The sequence below is a fragment of the Lagopus muta genome (genome assembly GCF_023343835.1).
Source record: "Lagopus muta isolate bLagMut1 chromosome 3 unlocalized genomic scaffold, bLagMut1 primary SUPER_3_unloc_2, whole genome shotgun sequence".
NCBI lineage: Eukaryota > Metazoa > Chordata > Aves > Galliformes > Phasianidae > Lagopus > Lagopus muta.
Window position 1 is genome coordinate 14,742 of NW_026040151.1, and position 22,455 is coordinate 37,196.

General features: G+C 54.7%; 1 protein-coding gene across 3 annotated transcripts in view; it reads right to left on the bottom strand.

Moving 5' to 3' along the window:
* The window catches only part of LOC125687460 (ATP-dependent DNA helicase Q4-like), a 51,602-nt gene that overhangs the window by 14,735 nt on the left and 14,412 nt on the right, over window positions 1–22,455 (bottom strand). For 2 of the 3 annotated variants that reach the window (XM_048932613.1, XM_048932615.1), the window contains exons 4-12: window positions 21,820–21,954; window positions 21,601–21,741; window positions 21,438–21,530; window positions 21,229–21,365; window positions 15,160–15,432; window positions 13,093–13,275; window positions 9,718–9,862; window positions 6,883–7,163; window positions 2,090–2,227 (exon numbers count right to left, since the gene is read on the bottom strand). In XM_048932613.1, coding sequence (XP_048788570.1) covers window positions 2,090–2,227; window positions 6,883–7,163; window positions 9,718–9,862; window positions 13,093–13,275; window positions 15,160–15,432; window positions 21,229–21,365; window positions 21,438–21,530; window positions 21,601–21,741; window positions 21,820–21,954 — 1,526 coding nt within the window. The remainder of the gene's footprint in view (window positions 1–2,089; window positions 2,228–6,882; window positions 7,164–9,717; window positions 9,863–13,092; window positions 13,276–15,159; window positions 15,433–21,228; window positions 21,366–21,437; window positions 21,531–21,600; window positions 21,742–21,819; window positions 21,955–22,455) is intronic. The other variant, XM_048932614.1, reaches the window with a different exon arrangement.

Below are 22,455 nucleotides of genomic sequence, written 5' to 3' on the forward strand. Positions count from 1 at the left end.
TCAATGGCCATTGAGCTGCAATGCATTATGGGAGGCCCCACTTAAACCTACAGCCTTTGAGCCGCAATGCATTATGGGATGGCCTATTGCAAACAATAGCCATTGAGCCGCAATGCATTATGGGATGGCCAATCCCAACCAATGGCCAATAAGCCACAAATGGATTATGGGAGGCCCTTTTAAGCCAAAGGCCATTGAGGCACAATGCATTATGGGATGGCCAACCCCAACTAATGGCCACTGAGCCGCAATGCATTATGGGAGGGCCCACTCAAACCAATGGCAACTGAGCCACAATGCAGGAATGGCCCATTCAAACCAATGGCCTTTGAACCACAATGCATTATGGGATGGCCATTCAAACTGATGGCCGTTGAGCCGCAATGCATGATGGGATGGCTAACTCCCACTAAAGGCCGCTGAGCCGCAATGCATTATGGGGTGGCCCATTGCAATCAATGGCCATTCAGCCACAACAGATTATGGGAGGCCCATTCAAACCAATGGCCATTGAGCCACAATGCATTAAGGGAGGTCCGTTGTAACCAATGGCCATTGAGCTGCAATGCATTATGGGATGGCCAACTCCCACTAAAGGCCACTGAGCCGCAATGCATTATGGGGTGGCCCATTGCAATCAATGGCCATTCAGCCACAACAGATTATGGGAAGCCCATTTAGACCAATGGCCATTGAGTCGCAATGCAATATGGGATGGCCCATTCAAACCAATGGCCATTGAGCTGCAATGCATGATGGGAGGGCTCATCCAAATCAACAGCCTTTGAGCCACAATGCATTACGGGATGGCCTATTGCAAACAATAGCCATTGAGCTGCAATGCATTATGGGATGGCCAACCCCAACCCATGGCCATAGGAGGGCCCAATGAACTATGGGATGCCCAATTCCAACCTATGGCCATTGAACTTCAATGCATTATGGGATGGCCAATTCCAACCAATGGCCACTGAGTTGCAGTGCATTATGGGATGGCCAATTCCAACCCATGGCCATAGGAAGGCCTGATGAATTATGGGATGGCCAATTCCAACCAGTGGCCATTGAGCTACAATGCATTATGGGATGGCCAATTCCAACCCATGGCCATAGGAGGGCCTGATGAATTATGGGATGGCCAATTCCAACCCACAGCCATAGGAGGGCCTGATGAATTATGGGAAGGGCAATTCCACTCAATGGCCACTGAGTTGCAATGCATTATGGGATGGCCAATTCCAACCCATGGCAATAGGAGGGCCCGATATATTATGGGATGGCCAATTCCAACCCATGGCCATAGCAGGGCCCGATGAATTATGGGATGGCCAATTCCAACCCACGGCCATAGGAGGGCCCGATATACTATGGGATGGCCAATTCCAACCAGTGGCCATTGAGCTACAATGCATTATGGGATGGCCAATTCCAACCCATGGCCATAGCAGGGCCCGATATATTATGGGATGGCCAATTCCAACCCATGGCCATAGCAGGGCCCGATATATTATGGGATGGCCAATTCCAACCCACGGCCATAGTAAGGCCTGAGGAATTATGGGATGGCCAATTCCAACCCATGGCCATAGGAGGGCCCGATGAATTATGGGATGGCCAATTCCAACCCATGGACATAGGAAGGCCTGATGAATTATGGGATGGCCAATTCCAACCCACAGCCATAGCAGGGCCCGATGAATTATGGGATGGCCAATTCCAACCCACGGCCATAGGAGGGCCCGATATACTATGGGATGGCCAATTCCAACCAGTGGCCATTGAGCTACAATGCATTATGGGATGGCCAATTCCAACCCACAGCCATAGGAGGACCCAATATATTATGGGATGGCCAATTCCAACCCACAGCCATAGGAGGGCCCGATATATTATGGGATGGCCAATTCCAACCCATGGCCATAACAGGGCCCGATATATTATGGGATGGCCAATTCCAACCCACGGCCATAGGAGGGCGCCCATTGGCCAACCCTTGTGTTCACCCCACCCCAAGGCGACCCCCACAGCCGACCCACACCACCAACACCCCAACATTTCCCCCCCCCCCCCCGGCTCCCCTCCCTCTCACCCTGCTGAGGGCGCAGCGGCGCCGGTGCAGCTCCCGGCATTTGCAGGGCGGGAAGACGGCCTGCACCAATTTCTTGATGGTGAAAAAGTCCACGGCGTCGGCGAAGATGTGGCGCCGCAGCTCGAGCCGGTCGGAGCCCTATGGAGGGATGGGAGGGGACCCAAAAGCCTTTTAGGGTTCCCCAAAGGCACCCCGGTGGCTTTTAGGGTTTGCTGTGTGTCTCCAAAGGTGCCATATTGGGTTTTAGGACTCCCCTAAAACTCCTCAACATCTTTTAGGGTTCCCAGCGTCACCTCAAAGACCTTCTGGTACCTTTTAGGATTCCCAGCGTCACCCCAAATTGTCCCAGTAACTTTTAGGACTCTCTGTGTCACCCCAAAGACCCCCCAATACCTTTTAGGACTCCTCCTGTCACCCCAAATTGTCCCTGACACCTTTTAAGGTTCCCAATGTCACCCAAAGTCCTCCCAAAGCTTTTTAGGACTCCTTCTGTCACCCCAAAATCCTCCCAGTGCCTTTTAGGACTCCTTGCGTCACCCCAAATCATCCTTAACACCTTTTAGGATTCCTTGGGTCACCCCAAAGACCTCCCAAAGCCTTTTAGGACTTCCTGTGTCACCCCAAATTGTCCCAATACCTTTTAGGACTCTCCATGTCACCCCAAAGACCCCTCAGCACCTTTTGGGACTCCTTGCGTCACCCCAAATCATCCCAAAAGCTTTTAGGACTCCCTGCGTCACCCCAAAGACCCCCCAATACCTTTTAGGACTCCTCCTGTCACTCCAAATTGTCCCTGACACCTTTTAAGGTTCCCAATGTCACCCCAAATTGTCCCAAAACCTTTTAGGACTCCCTGTGTCACCCCAAATCATCCTCAACACCTTTTAGGATTCCTTGGGTCACCCCAAAATCCTCCCAAAGCCTTTTAGGACTCCCTGCGTCACCCCAAATTGTCCTTGGCACCTTTTAGGACTCTCCATGTCACCCCAAAGACCCCTCAGCACCTTTTGGGATTCCTCGTGTCACCCCAAATCATCCCAAAAACTTTTAGGACTCCTTGTGTCACCCCAAATCGTCCCCAACACCTTTTAAGATTCCTCTTTTAGGATTCCTCTTCCTTTGGGTCACCCCAAAGTCCTCCCAATGCCTTTTAGGACTCCCTGTGTCACCCCAAATCATACTCAACACCTTTTAGGATTCCTTGGGTCACCCCAAAGACCTCCCAAAGCCTTTTAGGACTCCTTCTGTCACCCCAAAATCCTCCCAGTGCCTTTTAGGACTCCTTGCGTCACCCCAAATCATCCTCAAATACCTTTTAGGATTCCTTGGGTCACCCCAAAGACCTCCCAAAGCCTTTTAGGACTCCCTATGTCACCCCCAAATCATTCTCAACACCTTTTGGGATTCCTCGTGTCACCCCAAATCATCCCAAAAGCTTTCAGGACTTCCTGTGTCACCCCAAATCGTCCTGATACCTTTTAGGATCTCCATGTCACCCCAAAAACCCCTCAGCACCTTTTGGGACTCCTCCTGTCACCCCAAATCATCCTCAACACCTTTTAAGGTTCCCAATGTCACCCCAAATTGTCCCAAAACCTTTTAGGACTCCCTGTATCACCCCAAATCATCCTTAACACCTTTTAGGATTCCTTGGGTCACCCCAAAGACCTCCCAATACCTTTTAGGACTCCCTGTGTCACACCAAATTGTCCTTGGCACCTTTTAGGACTCTCCATGTCACCCCAAATTGTCCCTGACACCTTTTAAGGTTCCCAATGTCACCCCAAAGTTGTTCCAAAGCCTTTTAGGACTCCCTGTGTCACCCCAAATCATTCTCAACACCCTTTATGTTTCTCAGTGTCACCCCAAATCATCCCCAACATCTTTTAGGGTTCTCAGTGTCACCCCAAATCGTCCTGATACCTTTTAGGACTCCTTGTGTCACCCCAAATCATCCCCAACACCTTTTAGGATTCCTTGGGTCACCCCAAAGACCTTTCAACACCTTTTAGGACTCCCTGTGTCACCCCAAATTGTCCCAATACCTTTTAGGACTACCTGTGTCACCCCAAAGACCCCCCAGCACCTTTTGGGACTCCTTGCGTCACCCCAAATCATCCTTAACACCTTTTAGGATTCCTCGTGCCACCCCAAAGTCCTCCCAATGTCTTTTAGGACTCCCTGTGTCACCCCAAATCGTCCTGATACCTTTTAGGACTCTCTGCATCACCCCAAACACCTCCCAGCACCTTTTAGGACTCCTCCAGTCACCCCAAATTGTCCCTGACACCTTTTAAGGTTCCCAATGTCACCCCAAAGTCCTCCCAATGCCTTTTAGGACTCCCTGTGTCACCCCAAATCATACTCAACACCTTTTGGGATTCCTCGTGTCACCCCAAAATCCTCCCAAAGCCTTTTAGGACTCCCTGTGTCACCCCAAATTGTCCTGATACCTTTTAGGACTCCTTGCATCACCCCAAATCATCCTCAACACCTTTTAAGGTTCCCAATGTCACCCCAAATTGTCCCAAATACCTTTTAGGACTCCCTGTGTCACCCCAAATCGTCCTGATACCTTTTAGGACTCTCTGCATCACCCCAAACACCTCCCAGCACCTTTTAGGACTCCTCCTGTCACCCCAAATTGTCCCTGACACCTTTTAAGGTTCCCAACGTCACCCCAAAGTCCTCCCAATGTCTTTCAGGACTCCCTGTATCACCCCAAATCATTCTCAACACCTTTTAGGATTCCTCGTGCCACCCCAAAGTCCTCCCAAAACCTTTTAGGACTCCCTGTATCACCCCAAATCATCCTTCACAGCTTTTAGGATTCCTTGGGTCACCCCAAAATCATCCCAAAAGCTTTTAGGACTCCTTGCGTCTCCCCAAATCATTCTCAACACCTTTTAGGATTCCTTGGGTCACCCCAAACACCTCCCAGCACCTTTTAGGACTCTCCATGTCACCCCAAAGACCCCCCAGCACCTTTTGGGACTCGTTATGTCACCCCAAATCATCCCAAAATCTTTTAGGACTCCTTGTCTCACCCCAAATCGTCCCCAACACCTTTTAAGATTCCTCTTTTAGGATTCCTCTTCCTTTGGGTCACCCCAAAGACCTCCCAAAGCCTTTTAGGACTCCTTGTGTCACCCCAAATTATCCTTCACACCTTTTAGGACTCCCTGTGCCACCCCAAATCATACTCAACACCTTTTGGCATTCCTTGTGTCACCCCAAAATCCTCCCAATGCCTTTTAGGACTCCTTGTGTCACCCCAAATCATCCTTAACACCTTTTAGGATTCCTTGGGTCACCCCAAAGACCTCCCAACACCTTTTAGGACTCCCTGTGTCACCCCAAATCATCCTCAACACCTTTTGGGGTTCCTCGTGTCACCCCAAATCATCCCAGAAGCTTTTAGGACTCCCTGTGTCACCCCAAATCGTCCTGATACCTTTTAGGATCTCCATGTCACCCCAAAAACCCCTCAGCACCTTTTGGGACTCCTCCTGTCACCCCAAATCATCCTCAACACCTTTTAAGGTTCCCAATGTCACCCCAAATTGTCCCCAAACCCTTTAGGACTCCCTGTGTCACCCCAAATCATTCTCAACACCCTTTACATTTCTCAGTGTCACCCCAAATCATCCCCAGAACCTTTTAGGGTTCACAGTGTCACCCCAAATCTTCCTCACCACCTTTTAGGACTCCCTGAATCACCCCAAATCATTCTCAACACCTTTTGGGATTCCTTGTGTCACCTCAAAGACCTCCCAAAGCCTTTTAGGACTCTCCATGTCACCCCAAATCGTCCCCAATACCTTTTAGGACTCCTCCTGTCACCCCAAATTGTCCTTGGCACCTTTTAGGACTCTCCATGTGACCCCAAAGACCCCTCAGCACCTTTTGGGACTCCTTGCGTCACCCCAAATCATCCCAAAAGCTTTTAGGACTCCCTGCGTCACCCCAAAGACCCCCCAATACCTTTTAGGACTCCTCCAGTCACCCCAAATTGTCCCTGACACCTTTTAAGGTTCCCAATGTCACCCCAAAGTCCTCCCAATGTCTTTCAGGACTCCCTGTATCACCCCAAATCGTCCCCAACACCTTTTAGGATTCCTTGGGTCACCCCAAAGACCTCCCAAAGCCTTTTAGGACTCCCTGTGTCACCCCAAAGACCCCCCAGCACCTTTTAGGACTCCCTGTGTCACCCCAAATTGTCCTTGGCACCTTTTAGGATCTCCATGTCACCCCAAAAACCCCTCAGCACCTTTTGGGACTCCTCCTGTCACCCCAAATCATCCTCAACACCTTTTAAGGTTCCCAATGTCACCCCAAATTGTCCCAAAACCTTTTAGGACTCCCTGAATCACCCCAGATCATCCTCAACACCTTCTGAGATTCCTTGTGTCACCCCAAAGACCTCCCAAAACCCTTTAGGACTCCCTGTGTCACCCCAAAATCCTCCCAATGCCTTTTAGGACTCCTTGTGTCACCCCAAATCATCCTTAACACCTTTTAGGATTCCTCGTGCCACCCCAAAGTCCTCCCAAAGCCTTTTAGGACTCCCAGTGTCACCCCAAATCATCCTGATACCTTTTAGGACTCCTTGTGTCACCCCAAATCATTCTCAATACCTTTTGGGATTCCTCGTGTCACCCCAAAATCACCCCAAAAGCCTTCCGGACTCCCTGTGTCGCCCCAAATCACCTCCAAATCCCACCAGACTCAGAATTAAGAAACCCCCCCATTTTAGGCCACCTCCCCCCCCCGATGCCCCCCACACCCCCCACCTCGGGGTCCAGGAAGAGGTGACACCACGCCGGCTCTCCATCCCTCCCTGCTCGGCCGATTTCCTGCACGTAACTCTCAAAATTCCTGGGCATGTTGTAATGCAGCACAGCACGGACGTCCGCTTTGTCCAAACCCATCCCAAAAGCCACCGTGGCCACAACCACGCGGAGGCGGCCGCTCATGAAGGCCGATTGGACGCGGCGCCGCTCGGCCGCCGACAGCCCGGCGTGGTACGCAGCTGCAATCGCGTCTGCTGGGAGGCGGCGGCCGCCCTGGGGTCCTATGAGGGAAACAGGAGAGGATGAGGGACAGCGTGGGGCTTCTTGGCCACCGAAATGCAGCACAGAGACACACAGGGAGCCGCGTGGCCACCTGGGTTCACTCTTGGCCAACGTTGGCCTTCTTAGGGAGAGGGAAGGGACACCACTGGCTCACTGGGAACCTCTTGGCCACCGTTGGCCTTCCTGGCCACCAAAACACACCATAGAGACTCACAGGGAACCTCTTGGCCAATACTGGACTTCTTGGCCACCAGAGAACATTGTTGGCCACCGTTGGCCTTCTTGAGGTCTGGGAATGGACTCTACTGACTGACAGCCAACCTCTTGGCCACCACTGCCCTTCTTGGCCACCTGGGCACATTGGTGGCCACCATTGGGCTTTTGGGGGACTCACAGCCAACCTGTTGGCCACTGTTGGCCTTCTTGGCCATCAAAACACACCATAGAGACTCACAGGGAACCTCTTGGCCACCTGGGTTCACTGTTGGCCACCGTTGGCCTTCTTAGGGAGAGGGAAGGGACACCACTGGCTCACTGGGAACCTCTTGGCCACCGTTGGCCTTCCTGGCCACCAAAACACACCTTAGAGACTCACAGGGAACCTCTTGGCCACCAGGGAACACTGTTGGCCACCGTTGGCCTTCTTGGGGTCTGAGAAGGGACACTACTGACTGACAGCAAACCTCTTGGCTACCAGTGGCCTTCTTGACCGCCTGGGCACATTGTTGGACACCGTTGGGCTTCTTGGGGACTCACAGCCAACCTGTTGGCCACCACTGGCTTTCTTGGCCACCAAAACACACTGTAGAGACTCACAGGGAGCCTCTTGGCCACCTTGGTTCACTGTTGGCCACTGTTGGCCTTCATGGGGACTGAGAAGGGACACTACTGACTGACAGCCAACCTCTTGGCTACCAGTGGCCTTCTTGACCACCTGGGCACATTATTGACCACCGTTGGCCTTCTTGGGGTCTGGGAAGGGACACTACTGACTGACAGCAAACCTCTTGGCCACCGTTGGTCTTTTTTGCCACCAAAACACACCATAGAGACTCACAGGGAACCTCTTGGCCACCAGGAAACCTCTTGGCCACCGTTGGCCTTCCTGGCCACCAAAACACACCATAGAGACTCACAAGGAACTTCTTGGCCAATATTGGACTTCTTGGCCACCAGGGAACACTGTTGGCCACCGTTGGCCTTCTTGGCCACCAAAACACACCATAGAGACTCACAAGGAACCTCTTGGCCACCAGGGAACATTGTTGGCCACCGTTGGCTTTCTTGAGGTCTGGGAAGGGACACTACTGACTGACAGCCAACCTCTTGGCCACCATTGGTCTTTTTTGCCACCAAAACACGCCATAGAGACTCACAGGGAACCTCTTGGCCACCATTGGCCTTCTTGGCCACCTGGGCACACTGTTGGCCACCATTGGGCTTCTTGGGGTCTCACAGCCAACCTCTTGGCCACTGTTGGCCTTCTTGGCCACCAAAACACACCATAGAGACTCACAGGGAACCTCTTGGCCACCAGGGAACACTGTTGGCCACCGTTGGCCTTCTTGGCCACCTTGGTTCAATGCTGGCCACTGTTGGCCTTCATGGGGACTGAGAAGGGACACTACTGACTGACAGCCAACCTCTTGGCCACCGTTGGTCTTTTTTGGCACCAAAACACTCAATAGAGATTCACAGGGAACCTCTTGGCCACCATTGGCCTTCTTGGCCACCTGGGCACATTGTTGGCCACCATTGGGCTTCTTGGGGACTCACAGCCAACCTCTTGTCCACCGTTGGCCTTCTTGGCCATCAAAACACACCATAGAGACTCACAGGGAACCTCTTGACCACCTGGGTTCACTCTTGGCCACTGCTGGGGTTCTTGAGGACTTGGAAGAGACACTACTGACTGACAGCCAACCTCTTGGCCACCAAAACACACCATAGAGACTCACAGGGAACCTCTTGGCCAATATTGGACTTCTTGGCCACCAGGGAACACTGTTGGCCACTGTTGGCTTTCTTGAGGTCTGGGAAGGGACACAACAGACTGACAGCCAACCTCTTGGCTACCAGTGGCCTTCTTGACCGCCTGGGCACATTGTTGGCCACCATTGGGCTTCTTGGGGACTCACAGCCAACCTGTTGGCCACCACTGGCTTTCTTGGCCACCAAAACACACTGTAGAGACTCACAGGGAGCCTCTTGGCCACCTTGGTTCACTGTTGGCCACTGTTGGCCTTCATGGGGACTGAGAAGGGACACTACTGACTGACAGCCAACCTCTTGGACACCGTTGGCCTTCTTGGCCACCTGGGCACATTGTTGGCCACCATTGGGCTTCCTGGGGACTCACAGCCAACCTGTCGGCCACCATTGGCCTTCTTAGCCCTGGAAACACTCAATAGAGACTCACAGGGAACCTCTTGGCCACCGTTGGCCTTCCTGGCCACCAAAACCCACCATAGAGACTCACAGGGAGCCTCTTGGCCACCACTGGCCTTCCCGGCCACCAGGGCGCTCCGCTGTTGCTGCAGGCCTGCTCCGTACCTGGCGTGGCGCTGGTGAGCAGCTCGTCCTGCAGACAGGTGCGGAGCAGCGCGGCGACGCGGGCCGTGTCCTCCCGACGCGTGCAGTACACGATGATGGAGCGCAGCGCGGCGTAGCGCTCGCTGCGCAGCAGCTCAACGAGAGCCTGCGGGGTAACGAGGGCACCGAGGTTAGGAGCTGATTAAAAAGCACGGCCCAAGTAGCCTGGGCTCTGAGCACGGAGCCCCGGCGTCGATCCGCGCGCTCTGGGGGTCTCCGCGTGGGATCCGATGGCACGAAGATGGGGCTGTGCCTTCCCAGCACACCAGAGTGGGATTTTGGAGGGGAGGTTTGTAGGATCAGCCCCAATTCTCACTCCTAATCACTGCTGTCCCCCTCTCTACCCGATCCCTATGCCGGTACCCACAGATGTCACCGTCCCCACTGGTCCCCGTCCTTCCCCGGTCCCTGTGCCAATCCCAGCTGCAACTCCATCCCTTCCCAATGGCCATTCCAGTGCTCAGATCCATCCTCGTCCCTTCCTGGTCCCCACATCCATCCCCATCGCAACCCAGTCGCCGTCCCATCCCCACTCAGTCCACATCCCATCCTGACCCCAATCCCCACCCCCACCAATCCCCATTCCTCTCCACACTCCGTCCCCGTCCCTCCCTGGTCTCTGTTCTCCCCTGGTCCCCCCCCATCCCAGTGTCTGTGTGTCCCTGTCCACACTCCATTCCTCTCCCTATCCAGTCCCATCCACACCCCATCCCTGTCCCAGTCCCACCCTGGTCCCAATCCCATCCTTGTCCCCATCCACAGCCTGTCCCAGTCCCTACTCCATCCCTGTCCCAGTCCCTACTCCATCCCTGTTCCAGTTCACACCCCGTCCCTGTCCCCATAGATCCACATGCCTTCCCTGTCCCCATCCCATCCTTGTTCCAATCCCTAACTGGTCCCCATCCCATCCCTACCTGGCCTCTCTTCCCATCCGCACCCCATCTCAGTCCCTACTCCCACCTGGTCCCCGCCTGCACCCCATCCCCATCCTGTCCCTACCTGGTCCCCATTCCTATCCCAGCCCATCCCTATCTGGTCCCCATCCCCATTCCCATCCCCATCATCCCCCTTCCCCATCCCAGTCCCCACTCACTCCCCATCCCTGTCCCATCCACACCCAGTCTCCCTCCCCACTCCCATCCTGTCCCCACCTGCTCCCTGTCTCCATCTCGGTCCCATCCTGTTTTCCATCCCCATCCCATCTCCATCTGGTCCCCATCCCAGTGGCGGTTGGACTCGATGATTTCCAGAGGTCCCTTCCAACCCCTATGATTCTGTGATCCCATCCTGTCCCTATCCATCCCCCATCCCATCCCCACCCATTCCCCACCCCTACCTGTTCTCCACCCCCATCCCCACCCCGACCCATTCCCCATCCCCACCCTATCTCTATCCGTTCCCCATCTCCACCCCATCCCTACCCCATATTCCCACCCCTACTCTTCCCCTACCCCATACTCACCCATTCCCCATCCCCATCCCCACCCCCTCTCCCATTCCTACCTATTTTCCACCCCCATTCCCCCATCCCCACCTGTTCCCCATTCCCCATCCTGTCCCCCCCCATCCCTACCCATTTTCCACCCTCATCCCCTACCCCATACTCACCCATTCCCCATCCCCATCCCATCCCTACTTCTTCCCCACCCCCACCCTATCCCCATCTCCATCCCCCCCATCCCCATCCCCACCTGTTCCCCATTCCCCATTCCCCATCCCCACCCCATCCTCATCCCTACCTGCTCCCCATTCCCCATCCCCACCCCATCCCTACTCCATCCCCATCCCTACCTGTTCCCCATTCCCCATCCCGTCCCCATTCCACCCCTACCCATTCCCCATCCCATCCCCACCCCATCCCTACCCATTTTCCACCCCCATCCCCTACCCCATCCTCACCCGTTCCCCATCCCCACCCATTTTCCATTGCCATCCTCTACCCCATACTCACCCATTCCTACCCCATCCCCATCCATTCCCATCCCCACCCATTTTCCACCCCCATCCCCTACCCCATCACCCCCCATTCCCCATCCTCCCTTGTTCCCCATCCTCACCTTATCCCTACCCATTCCCCATCCCCACCCATTTTCCACCCCCATCCCCTACCCCATACTCACCCATTCCTACCCCATCCCCACCCCATCCCTACCTGTTCCACATCCCATCCCCACCCCATCCCTTCCCATTTTCCACCCCCATCCCTTTCTCCATCCTCACCTGCTCCCCACTCCATCCCCACCCATTCCCCATCCCCACCTGTTCCCCCCCCATCCCACCTCTACCTGTTCTCCACCCCCATCCCCACCCATCCTCACCCATTCCCCATCCCCACCTTATCCCTACCCTTCCCCCATCTCCATTCCCATCCATTCCCCATCCCTACCCATTTTCCACCCCCATGCCCTACCTCATATTCACCCATTCCCCATCCCATTCCTACTTCATCCCCACCCCCACCCTATCCCCATCTCCATCCCCCCCCAACCCCATCCCTACCTTTTCCCCATTCCCCATCCCATCCCCACCCCATCCCTTCCCATTTTCCTCCCCCATCCCCTGCTCCATCCTCACCTGCTCCCCACTCCATCCCCACCCATTTTCCACCCCCACCCCACCTCTACCTGTTCTCCACCCCCATCCCCACCCATCCTCACCCATTCCCCATCCCCACCTTATCCCTGCCCGTCCCCCATCTCCATCCCCATCCATTCCCCATCCCTACCCACTTTCCACCTCCATCCCCTACCCCATCCTCACCCATTCCCCATCCCCACCCCTGTTCCCCATTCCCCACCCCATCCCTTCCCATTTTCCACCCCCATCCCTTACTCCATTCTCACCTGCTCCCCACTCCATCCCCACCCATTTTCCACCCCCACCCCATCTCTACCTGTTCTCCACCCCCATCCCCACCCATTTTCCACCCCCATCCCCTACCCCACACTCACCCATTCCTACCCACATCCCCACCCATCCTCATCCCTACCTGTTCCCCATTCCCCATCCCATCCCCACACCATCCCTTCCCATTTTCCACCTCCATCCCCTGCTCCATCCTCACCTGCTCCCCACTCCATCCCCACCCATTTTCCATCACCATCCCCTACCCCACACTCACCCATTTCTACCCCATCCCCATCCCCACCCCATCCCCATCCCCATCCCCATCCCCATCCCCATCCCTGTTCCCCATTCCCCATCCCATCCCCACCTCATCCCTACCCATTTTCCACCCCATCCTCCCCCATCCCATCCACACCCCATCCCTACCCGCTTTCCACCCCATTCCCCGTTCCCCATCCCCACCCCATCCTCCCCCATCCCCATCCCCACCCGGTCCCGGTCCCGCTCCACAGACACGGAGAGCCGCAGGTTGTGTGGCACGGCGGCGCTGCGCACGGCGATGCCGTCCTGCTGCGGGATGCCCAGCTGTGCCGCCACGTCCCGCGCCGTCGCCACCGTAGCTGTGGCCGTCAGAGCCAGGAAACAGCGGACGCCCAGACGGCCCCGGAGAACCTGAGGGGGGATGGGGACATCGGGGATGGGGGGGACGGCAGCAAGGGGAGGATGAGGAAGAGGAAGATGGGAGGAGGAGGAGGACAAGAAGAGGAGGAAGGTGGTGAGAGGAGGAGGAGGGTGATAGCAAGAAGACAGCAAGAGGAGGAGGAGAGGGAGAGGAGTGGAGAGGGAGGAGGAGGAAAGGAAGAGGAGGAGAAAGAGAGGAAGAGGAGGAGAGGGAGGATGAGATGAGGACAAGAGGAGGAGGAGGGCAAGGAGGAAGACCAAGAGGAGGAGGAGGAGGAGGAAGATGGCAAGAGGAGGAAGAAGAGGAGGAGGAGAGGACAATGATGACGACAAGAGGAGCAGAGGAGGAGGATGAGATGAGGACAAGAGGAAGAGGAGGGCAAGGAGGAAGGCAGTGAAAGGAGGAGGAGGAGGAGGAGGAGGAAGATGAGGAGGAGAGAAGGAGGAGGAGGAGGAGGAAGATGAGGAGGAGAGAAGGAGGAGGAGAGGACAACGACAACAGGAGGAGCAGAGGAGGAGGAGGAGGAGATGAGGACAGGAGGAGGAGGAGGGCAAGGAGGAAGGCAGTGAAAGGAGGAGGAGAGGAGGAAGACAGCAAGGGGAGGACAAGGAAGATGGTGAGAGGAGGAGGAGGAAGATGGTGATGAGAAGAGGATGAGGAGGAAGACATGGAGGACAGCAACAAGAGGAAGATGGAGAGAGAAGGACAAGGAGGATGAGGAAGATGGTGAGAGGAGGATGAGGAGGATGATGGCGAGAAGAGGAAGAGGATGAGGAGGATAACAGTGAGAAGAGGAGGAGGAGGATGGCGAGAAGAGCAGGAGGATGAGGAAGATGGTGAGAAGAGGAAGATGGTGAGAGGAGGATGAGGATGATGAGGAAGATGGTGAGAGGAAGGTGAGGATGATGTGAAAAGAGGAGGATGAAGAGGATAACAGTGAGAAGAGCAGGAGAATGACAGCAAGAAAAGGAGGACGAGGAAGATGGTGAGAAGAGGATGACAATGAGAAGAGAAGGAGGATGAGGAGGAGGAAGGTGAGAAGAGGATGAAGAGGAGGATGGTGAGAAGAGGAGAGGAGGTGAGAAAAGGAGGAGGATGAAGTGAGAAGAGGAGGAGGATGGTGGTGAGAAGAGGAGGAAGATGAGGATGGTGGTGAGAAGAGGAGGAGGATGAGGAAGGTGAGAAGAGGATGAAGAGGAGGATGGTGAAAAGAGGAGAGGAGGAGGTAAGAAAAGGAGGAGGATGAAGTGAGAAGAGGAGGATGGTGGTGAGAAGAAGAGGAGGAAGATGAGGATGGTGGTGAGAAGAGGAAGAGGATGAGGATGACGATGGCAGTGAGAAGAGGAGGAGGATGAGGATGGCGGTGAGAAGAGGAGGAGGAAGATGAGGATGGCGGTGAGAAGAGGAGGAGGATGAGGATGGCGGTGAGAAGAGGAGGAGGATGAGGATGGTGGTGAGAAGAGGAGGATGAGGATGAGGATGGTGGTGAGAAGAGGAGAAAGGATGAGGATGGCAGTGAGAAGAGGAGGAGGATGAGGATGGCGGTGAGAAGAGGAAGAGGAGGATGAGGATGGTGGTGAGAAGAGGAGGATGAGGATGAGGATGGTGGTGAGAAGAGGAGGAGGAGGATGGCGGTGAGAAGAGGAAGAGGAGGATGAGGATGGTGGTGAGAAGAGGAGAAAGGATGAGGATGGCAGTGAGAAGAGGAGGGGGATGACAGCGAGAGGAGGAAGAGGAGGAGGATGGCAGCGAGGAGGAAAAAGATGGTGAGGAGGATGAGGAGAAAGACAGTGAGGAGGAAGCCGATGAAGACAGAAGAAGGAGGAGGCGAGGACCATCCCCACGCTGCTCCCCTGCGGCAGGACCTGACGCACCTTGCAGAGCCGCAGGTAGCTGGGACGGAAGTTGTGCGACCACTCGGAGACGCAGTGCGCCTCGTCGATGCAGGCGAAGGCCACGGGGGGCAGCTGGTGGGCCGGGGGCAGGCAGCAGGAGCCCGAGGAGCCGGCGCCCACCAGGGCTTCGGGGGAAAGCAGCAGCACCTGAGCAGAGCCTTCCTGCACCCGGCGCAGGGCCGCGTCCCGCTGCGCACGGCTCAGGTGCGAGTGAACGCAGACGGCGCGGAGGCACGGGGGGAGGCCGGAGACCTGCGAGGGGAACGATGGGATGTGGGGGAGATTTCCATGGGGGGGGGCTGAGGGAAAGGGGGGGGCTGTGGTGGGAAGGGTTTGGGAAATGGGGAGCGGGGAGGGGGGTGATGGGGGTCTGGGAGGAGTCCTCCAACCTGAAGGATTCTATTTAGGGGGATGGCGGGGTTGGGTTGGGGATCTTGGAGGTCTTCTCCAAGCCTACTGATGACATTCAGGGTCATGGTGGGGTTGAGATGGTGAGAAGAGGAAGATGGTGAGAGGAGGATGAGGATGATGAGGAAGATGGTGAGAGGACGAGGATGAGGATGATGAGGAAGATGGTGAGAGGACGAGGATGATGAGGAAGATGGTGAGAGGAAGGGGAGGATGATGAGGAAGATGGTGAGAGGAAGGGGAGGATGATGAGGAAGATGGTGAGAGGAGGATGAGGATGATGAGGAAGATGGTGAGAGGAAGGGGAGGATGATGAGGAAGATGGTGAGAGGAGGATGAGGATGATGAGGAAGATGGTGAGAGGAGGACGAGGATGATGAGGAAGATGGTGAGAGGAGGATGAGGATGATGAGGAAGATGGTGAGAGGAAGGGGAGGATGATGAGGAAGATGGTGAGAGGAAGGGGAGGATGATGAGGAAGATGGTGAGAGGAAGGGGAGGATGATGAGGAAGATGGTGAGAGGAGGATGAGGAGGATGAGGAAGATGGTGAGAGGAGGACGAGGATGATGAGGAAGATGGTGAGAGGAGGGTGAGGATGATGAGGAAGATGGTGAGAGGAGGATGAGGATGATGAGGAAGATGGTGAGAGGAAGGGGAGGATGATGAGGAAGATGGTGAGAGGAAGGGGAGGATGATGAGGAAGATGGTGAGAGGAGGATGAGGATGATGAGGAAGATGATGAGAGGAAGGTGAGGATGATGAGGAAGATGGTGAGAGGAAGGGGAGGATGATGAGGAAGATGGTGAGAGGAAGGGGAGGATGATGAGGAAGATGGTGAGAGGAGGACGAGGATGATGAGGAAGATGGTGAGAGGAGGATGAGGATGATGAGGAAGATGGTGAGAGGAGGACGAGGATGATGAGGAAGATGGTGAGAGGAAGGTGAGGATGATGAGGAAGATGGTGAGAGGAGGACGAGGATGATGAGGAAGATGGTGAGAGGAAGGTGAGGATGATGAGGAAGATGGTGAGAGGAAGGTGAGGATGATGAGGAAGATGGTGAGAGGAGGACGAGGATGATGAGGAAGATGGTGAGAGGAAGGTGAGGATGATGAGGAAGATGGTGAGAGGAAGGGGAGGATGATGAGGAAGATGGTGAGAGGAGGACGAGGATGATGAGGAAGATGGTGAGAGGAGGATGAGGATGATGAGGAAGATGGTGAGAGGAAGGTGAGGATGATGAGGAAGATGGTGAGAGGAGGACGAGGATGATGAGGAAGATGGTGAGAGGAAGGTGAGGATGATGAGGAAGATGGTGAGAGGAAGGGGAGGATGATGAGGAAGATGGTGAGAGGAAGGTGAGGATGATGAGGAAGATGGTGAGAGAAAGGTGAGGATGATGAGGAAGATGGTGAGAGGAGGATGAGGATGATGAGGAAGATGGTGAGAGGAAGGGGAGGATGATGAGGAAGATGGTGAGAGGAAGGGGAGGATGATGAGGAAGATGGTGAGAGGAGGACGAGGATGATGAGGAAGATGGTGAGAGGAAGGGGAGGATGATGAGGAAGATGGTGAGAGGAAGGGGAGGATGATGAGGAAGATGGTGAGAGGAGGACGAGGATGATGAGGGAGATGGTGACAGGAAGGTGAGGATGATGAGGAAGATGGTGAGAGGAAGGGGAGGATGATGAGGAAGATGGTGAGAGGAGGACGAGGATGATGAGGAAGATGGTGAGAGGAAGGTGAGGATGATGAGGAAGATGGTGAGAGGAGGACGAGGATGATGAAGAAGATGGTGAGAGGAAGGGGAGGATGATGAGGAAGATGGTGAGAGGAAGGGGAGGATGATGAGGAAGATGGTGAGAGGAAGGGGAGGATGATGAGGAAGATGGTGAGAGGAGGACGAGGATGATGAGGGAGATGGTGACAGGAAGGTGAGGATGATGAGGAAGATGGTGAGAGGAAGGGGAGGATGATGAGGAAGATGGTGAGAGGAAGGTGAGGATGATGAGGAAGATGGTGAGAGGAAGGTGAGGATGATGAGGAAGATGGTGAGAGGAGGATGAGGATGATGAGGAAGATGGTGAGAGGAGGACGAGGATGATGAGGAAGATGGTGAGAGGAGGACGAGGATGATGAGGAAGATGGTGAGAGGAAGGGGAGGATGATGAGGAAGATGGTGAGAGGAGGATGAGGATGATGAGGAAGATGGTGAGAGGAGGATGAGGATGATGAGGAAGATGGTGAGAGGAGGATGAGGATGATGAGGAAGATGGTGAGAGGAAGGGGAGGATGATGAGGAAGATGGTGAGAGGAGGACGAGGATGATGAGGAAGATGGTGAGAGGAAGGGGAGGATGATGAGGAAGATGGTGAGAGGAAGGTGAGGATGATGAGGAAGATGGTGAGAGGAAGGTGAGGATGATGAGGAAGATGGTGAGAGGAAGGGGAGGATGATGAGGAAGATGGTGAGAGGAAGGGGAGGATGATGAGGAAGATGGTGAGAGGAGGATGAGGATGATGAGGAAGACGGTGAGAGGAGGACGAGGATGATGAGGAAGATGGTGAGAGGAAGGTGAGGATGATGAGGAAGATGGTGAGAGGAAGGGGAGGATGATGAGGAAGATGGTGAGAGGAAGGTGAGGATGATGAGGAAGATGGTGAGAAGAAGGGGAGGATGATGAGGAAGATGGTGAGAGGAGGATGAGGATGATGAGGAAGATGGTGAGAAGAAGGGGAGGATGATGAGGAAGATGGTGAGAGGAAGGGGAGGATGATGAGGAAGATGGTGAGAGGAGGATGAGGATGATGAGGAAGATGGTGAGAGGAGGATGAGGATGATGAGGAAGATGGTGAGAGGAAGGTGAGGATGATGAGGAAGATGGTGAGAGGAAGGGGAGGATGATGAGGAAGATGGTGAGAGGAAGGTGAGGATGATGAGGAAGACGGTGAGAGGAAGGTGAGGATGATGAGGAAGACGGTGAGAGGAGGACGAGGATGATGAGGAAGATGGTGAGAGGAAGGTGAGGATGATGAGGAAGATGGTGAGAGGAAGGTGAGGATGATGAGGAAGATGATGAGAGGAAGGTGAGGATGATGAGGAAGATGGTGAGAGGAAGGTGAGGATGATGAGGAAGATGGTGAGAGGAGGACGAGGATGATGAAGAAGATGGTGAGAGGAAGGGGAGGATGATGAGGAAGATGGTGAGAGGAAGGGGAGGATGATGAGGAAGATGGTGAGAGGAAGGGGAGGATGATGAGGAAGATGGTGAGAGGAGGACGAGGATGATAAGGAAGATGGTGAGAGGAGGATGAGGATGATGAGGAAGATGGTGAGAGGAGGACGAGGATGATGAGGAAGATGGTGAGCGGAAGGGGAGGATGATGAGGAAGATGGTGAGAGGAAGGTGAGGATGATGAGGAAGATGGTGAGAGGAGGACGAGGATGATGAGGAAGATGGTGAGAGGAGGACGAGGATGATAAGGAAGATGGTGAGAGGAGGACGAGGATGATGAAGAAGATGGTGAGAGGAAGGGGAGGATGATGAGGAAGATGGTGAGAGGAAGGGGAGGATGATGAGGAAGATGGTGAGAGGAAGGGGAGGATGATGAGGAAGATGGTGAGAGGAGGACGAGGATGATGAGGAAGATGGTGAGAGGAAGGGGAGGATGATGAGGAAGATGGTGAGAGGAAGGGGAGGATGATGAGGAAGATGGTGAGAGGAAGGGGAGGATGATGAGGAAGATGGTGAGAGGAAGGTGAGGATGATGAGGAAGATGGTGAGAGGAGGACGAGGATGATGAGGAAGATGGTGAGCGGAAGGGGAGGATGATGAGGAAGATGGTGAGAGGAAGGGGAGGATGATGAGGAAGATGGTGAGAGGAGGACGAGGATGATGAGGAAGATGGTGAGCGGAAGGGGAGGATGATGAGGAAGATGGTGAGAGGAAGGGGAGGATGATGAGGAAGATGGTGAGAGGAAGGTGAGGATGATGTGAAAAGAGGAGGTGAGGAGAATGACAGCGAGAAAAGGAGGATGAAGAGGATGGTGAGGAGAATGACAATGAGAAGAGGAGGATGAGGAGGAGGAAGGTGAGAAGAGGAGGAGGATGGCAGTGAGAAGAGGAGGAGGAAGATGAGGATGGGGGTGAGAAGAGGAGGGATCTTGGAGGTCTTCTCCAACCCTACTGACTCCATTTAGGGTCATGGAAGGGTTGAGTTGGGGATCTTGGGGTTCTTCTCCAACCCTAAGGATTCTATTTAGGATCATGGTGGGGTTGAGCTGGGGATCTTGGAGGTCTTCTCCAACCCTAATGATTGCGTGGTTCTACATAGGGACAAAGTAGGTTTGGGGTTGGGGATCCTGGGGTTCTTGTCCAACCCTAAGGATTCTATTTAGGATCATGGTGGGGTTGGGGATCTCAGAGATCTTCTCCAACCATAAGGATTCTGTCTTTCTATTTAGGAACCCAGTGGGGTTGGGGATCTTGGAGGCCTTCTCCAACCCTAAGGATTCCATTTAGGATCATGGTGGGGTTTGGGAACCTTGGAGGTCTTCTCCAACCCTAATAATCGTATGGTTCTACATAGGGACACAATAGGGGTGGGTTGGGGATCCTGGGGTTCTTCTCCAACCCTAAGGATTCTATTTAGGGTCATGGTGGGTTTGGGAACCTTGGAGGTCTTCTCCAACCCTAAGGATCGCGTGGTTCTACATAGGGACAAAGTAGGTTTGGGGTTGGGGATCCTGGGGTTCTTCTCCAACCCTAAGGATTCTATTTAGGGTCATGGTGGGGTTGGGGATCTCAGGGATCTTCTCCAACCATAAGGATTCTGTCTTTCTATTTAGGAACGCAATGGGGTTGGGGATGTTGGAGGCCTGCTCCAACCCTAAGGATTCTATTTAGGGTCATGGTGGGGTTCGACTGGGGATGTTGGAGGTCTTCTCCAACCCTACTGATTCCATTTAGGGTCATGGTGGGGTTGAGCTGGGGATGTTGGAGGCCTTCTCCAACCCTAAGGATTCTATTTAGGATCATGGTGGGGTTCGACTGGGGATCCTGGAGGTCTTCTCCAACCCTACTGATTCCATTTAGGGTCATGGTGGGGTTGAGCTGGGGATGTTGGAGGTCTTCTCCAACCCTAAGGATTCTATTTAGGATCATGGTGGGGTTTGGGAACCTTGGAGGTCTTCTCCAACCCTAATAATCGTATGGTTCTACATAGGGACACAATAGGGGTGGGTTGGGGATCCTGGGGTTCTTCTCCAACCCTAATGATTCTATTTAGGATCATGGTGGGGTTGGGGATCTCAGAGATCTTCTCCAACCATAAGGATTCTGTCTTTCTATTTAGGAACCCAGTGGGGTTGGGGATCTTGGAGGCCTTCTCCAACCCTATGGATTCCATTTAGGGTCATGGTGGGGTTGAGCTGGGGATGTTGGAGGCCTTCTCCAACCCTAAGGATTCTATTTAGGACCATGGTGGGGTTGGTTTGGCAATCCTGGAGGTCTTTCTCCACCCCAAATGATTCTACGCTTCCATTTAGGGCCGCGGTGGGGTTGGGGTTGGACTCCTCCCACTTCAGAACGGAGCTGCCTCCCGTTGCGATGGAGCGGCGGGGTGGAGGTGTGGAGGTACCTGGTCATCCATCAGCGACACCAACGGGGAAACCACCAGCGCGATGCTCCGCGAGCGTTTGTGGTACAGGAAGGCAGGCAGCTGATAGCACAGCGATTTCCCCATCCCCGTGGGGAGCACGACCAGCGTGGAGAGCCCTGCGGACGGCAACGAAGGTTGGGGGAACGGAGGGGACGAGGCAAGAGGGACGGAGCGGGAAGAAAACGCACCTGAGAGGATCCTCATGATGGCCACCTCCTGGCCAGGCCGAAAGGAGCTGTAGCCCAACTCAGAGAGCGCGTCCAGCACCTCCCTGGGGGTCTCTGAAGAATACAGAGGGGTTAGGAGTGGGGAGACGTGGGATTGGAGGTGGAAACGTGGCTGCAGCCTCACCTCGCGGCTTCCCATCCGGCCCCAAGCTGTAGAGGGGCTCCACGGGTGCTGGAGGTGTGGGGGGCTCGTAGGGTGGGCGCTGCACGTCCAGGTATGGAGTTGGCTCCGTGAGCTCGGCTCCGTCCTGGTCACTGCTGGATGCTGGGGATGGAGGTGGCCATCAGCACGGCCTGAGGGATGAGGGGGAGCAGGGAGGGCTCCTGGGGCCGGGGGTCTCACCGGGGAGCTCCTGGTAAATGGTGTTGGTCCGGCGGGCCACCTCTTCCAGCGTGGGCAGGGGATCCTCATCCTCCTCTTCTTCTTCAGCGCTGGGACGGATGGGTTCTGCTGGAGGAGCTGCGTGGGCAGAGGAGCCTGGAGGGAGGAGGAGCGGGAGATGGTCCTCAAGGAGGAGGAGGTGGAGGGGGATGCAGAAGGAGCAAGAGGTGGTGGTGGTGGTGGTGGTGGTGGTGGTGGTGGTGTCCACATGGACCCAGAAGGAGCACAAGATGGTGGTGACCACATGGACCCAGGAGCACAAGATGGTGGTGACCATATGGACCCAGAAGGAGCACAAGATGGTGGTGACCACATGGACCCAGAAGGAGCACAAGATGGTGGTGACCACATGGACCCAGGAGCACAAGATGGTGGTGACCATATGGACCCAGGAGCACAAGATGGTGGTGACCATATGGACCCAGGAGCACAAGATGGTGGTGACCATATGGACCCAGAAGGAGCACAAGATGGTGGTGACCATATGGACCCAGGAGCACAAGATGGTGGTGACCACATGGACCCAGAAGGAGCACAAGATGGTGGTGACCATATGGACCCAGAAGGAGCACAAGATGGTGGTGACCACATGGACCC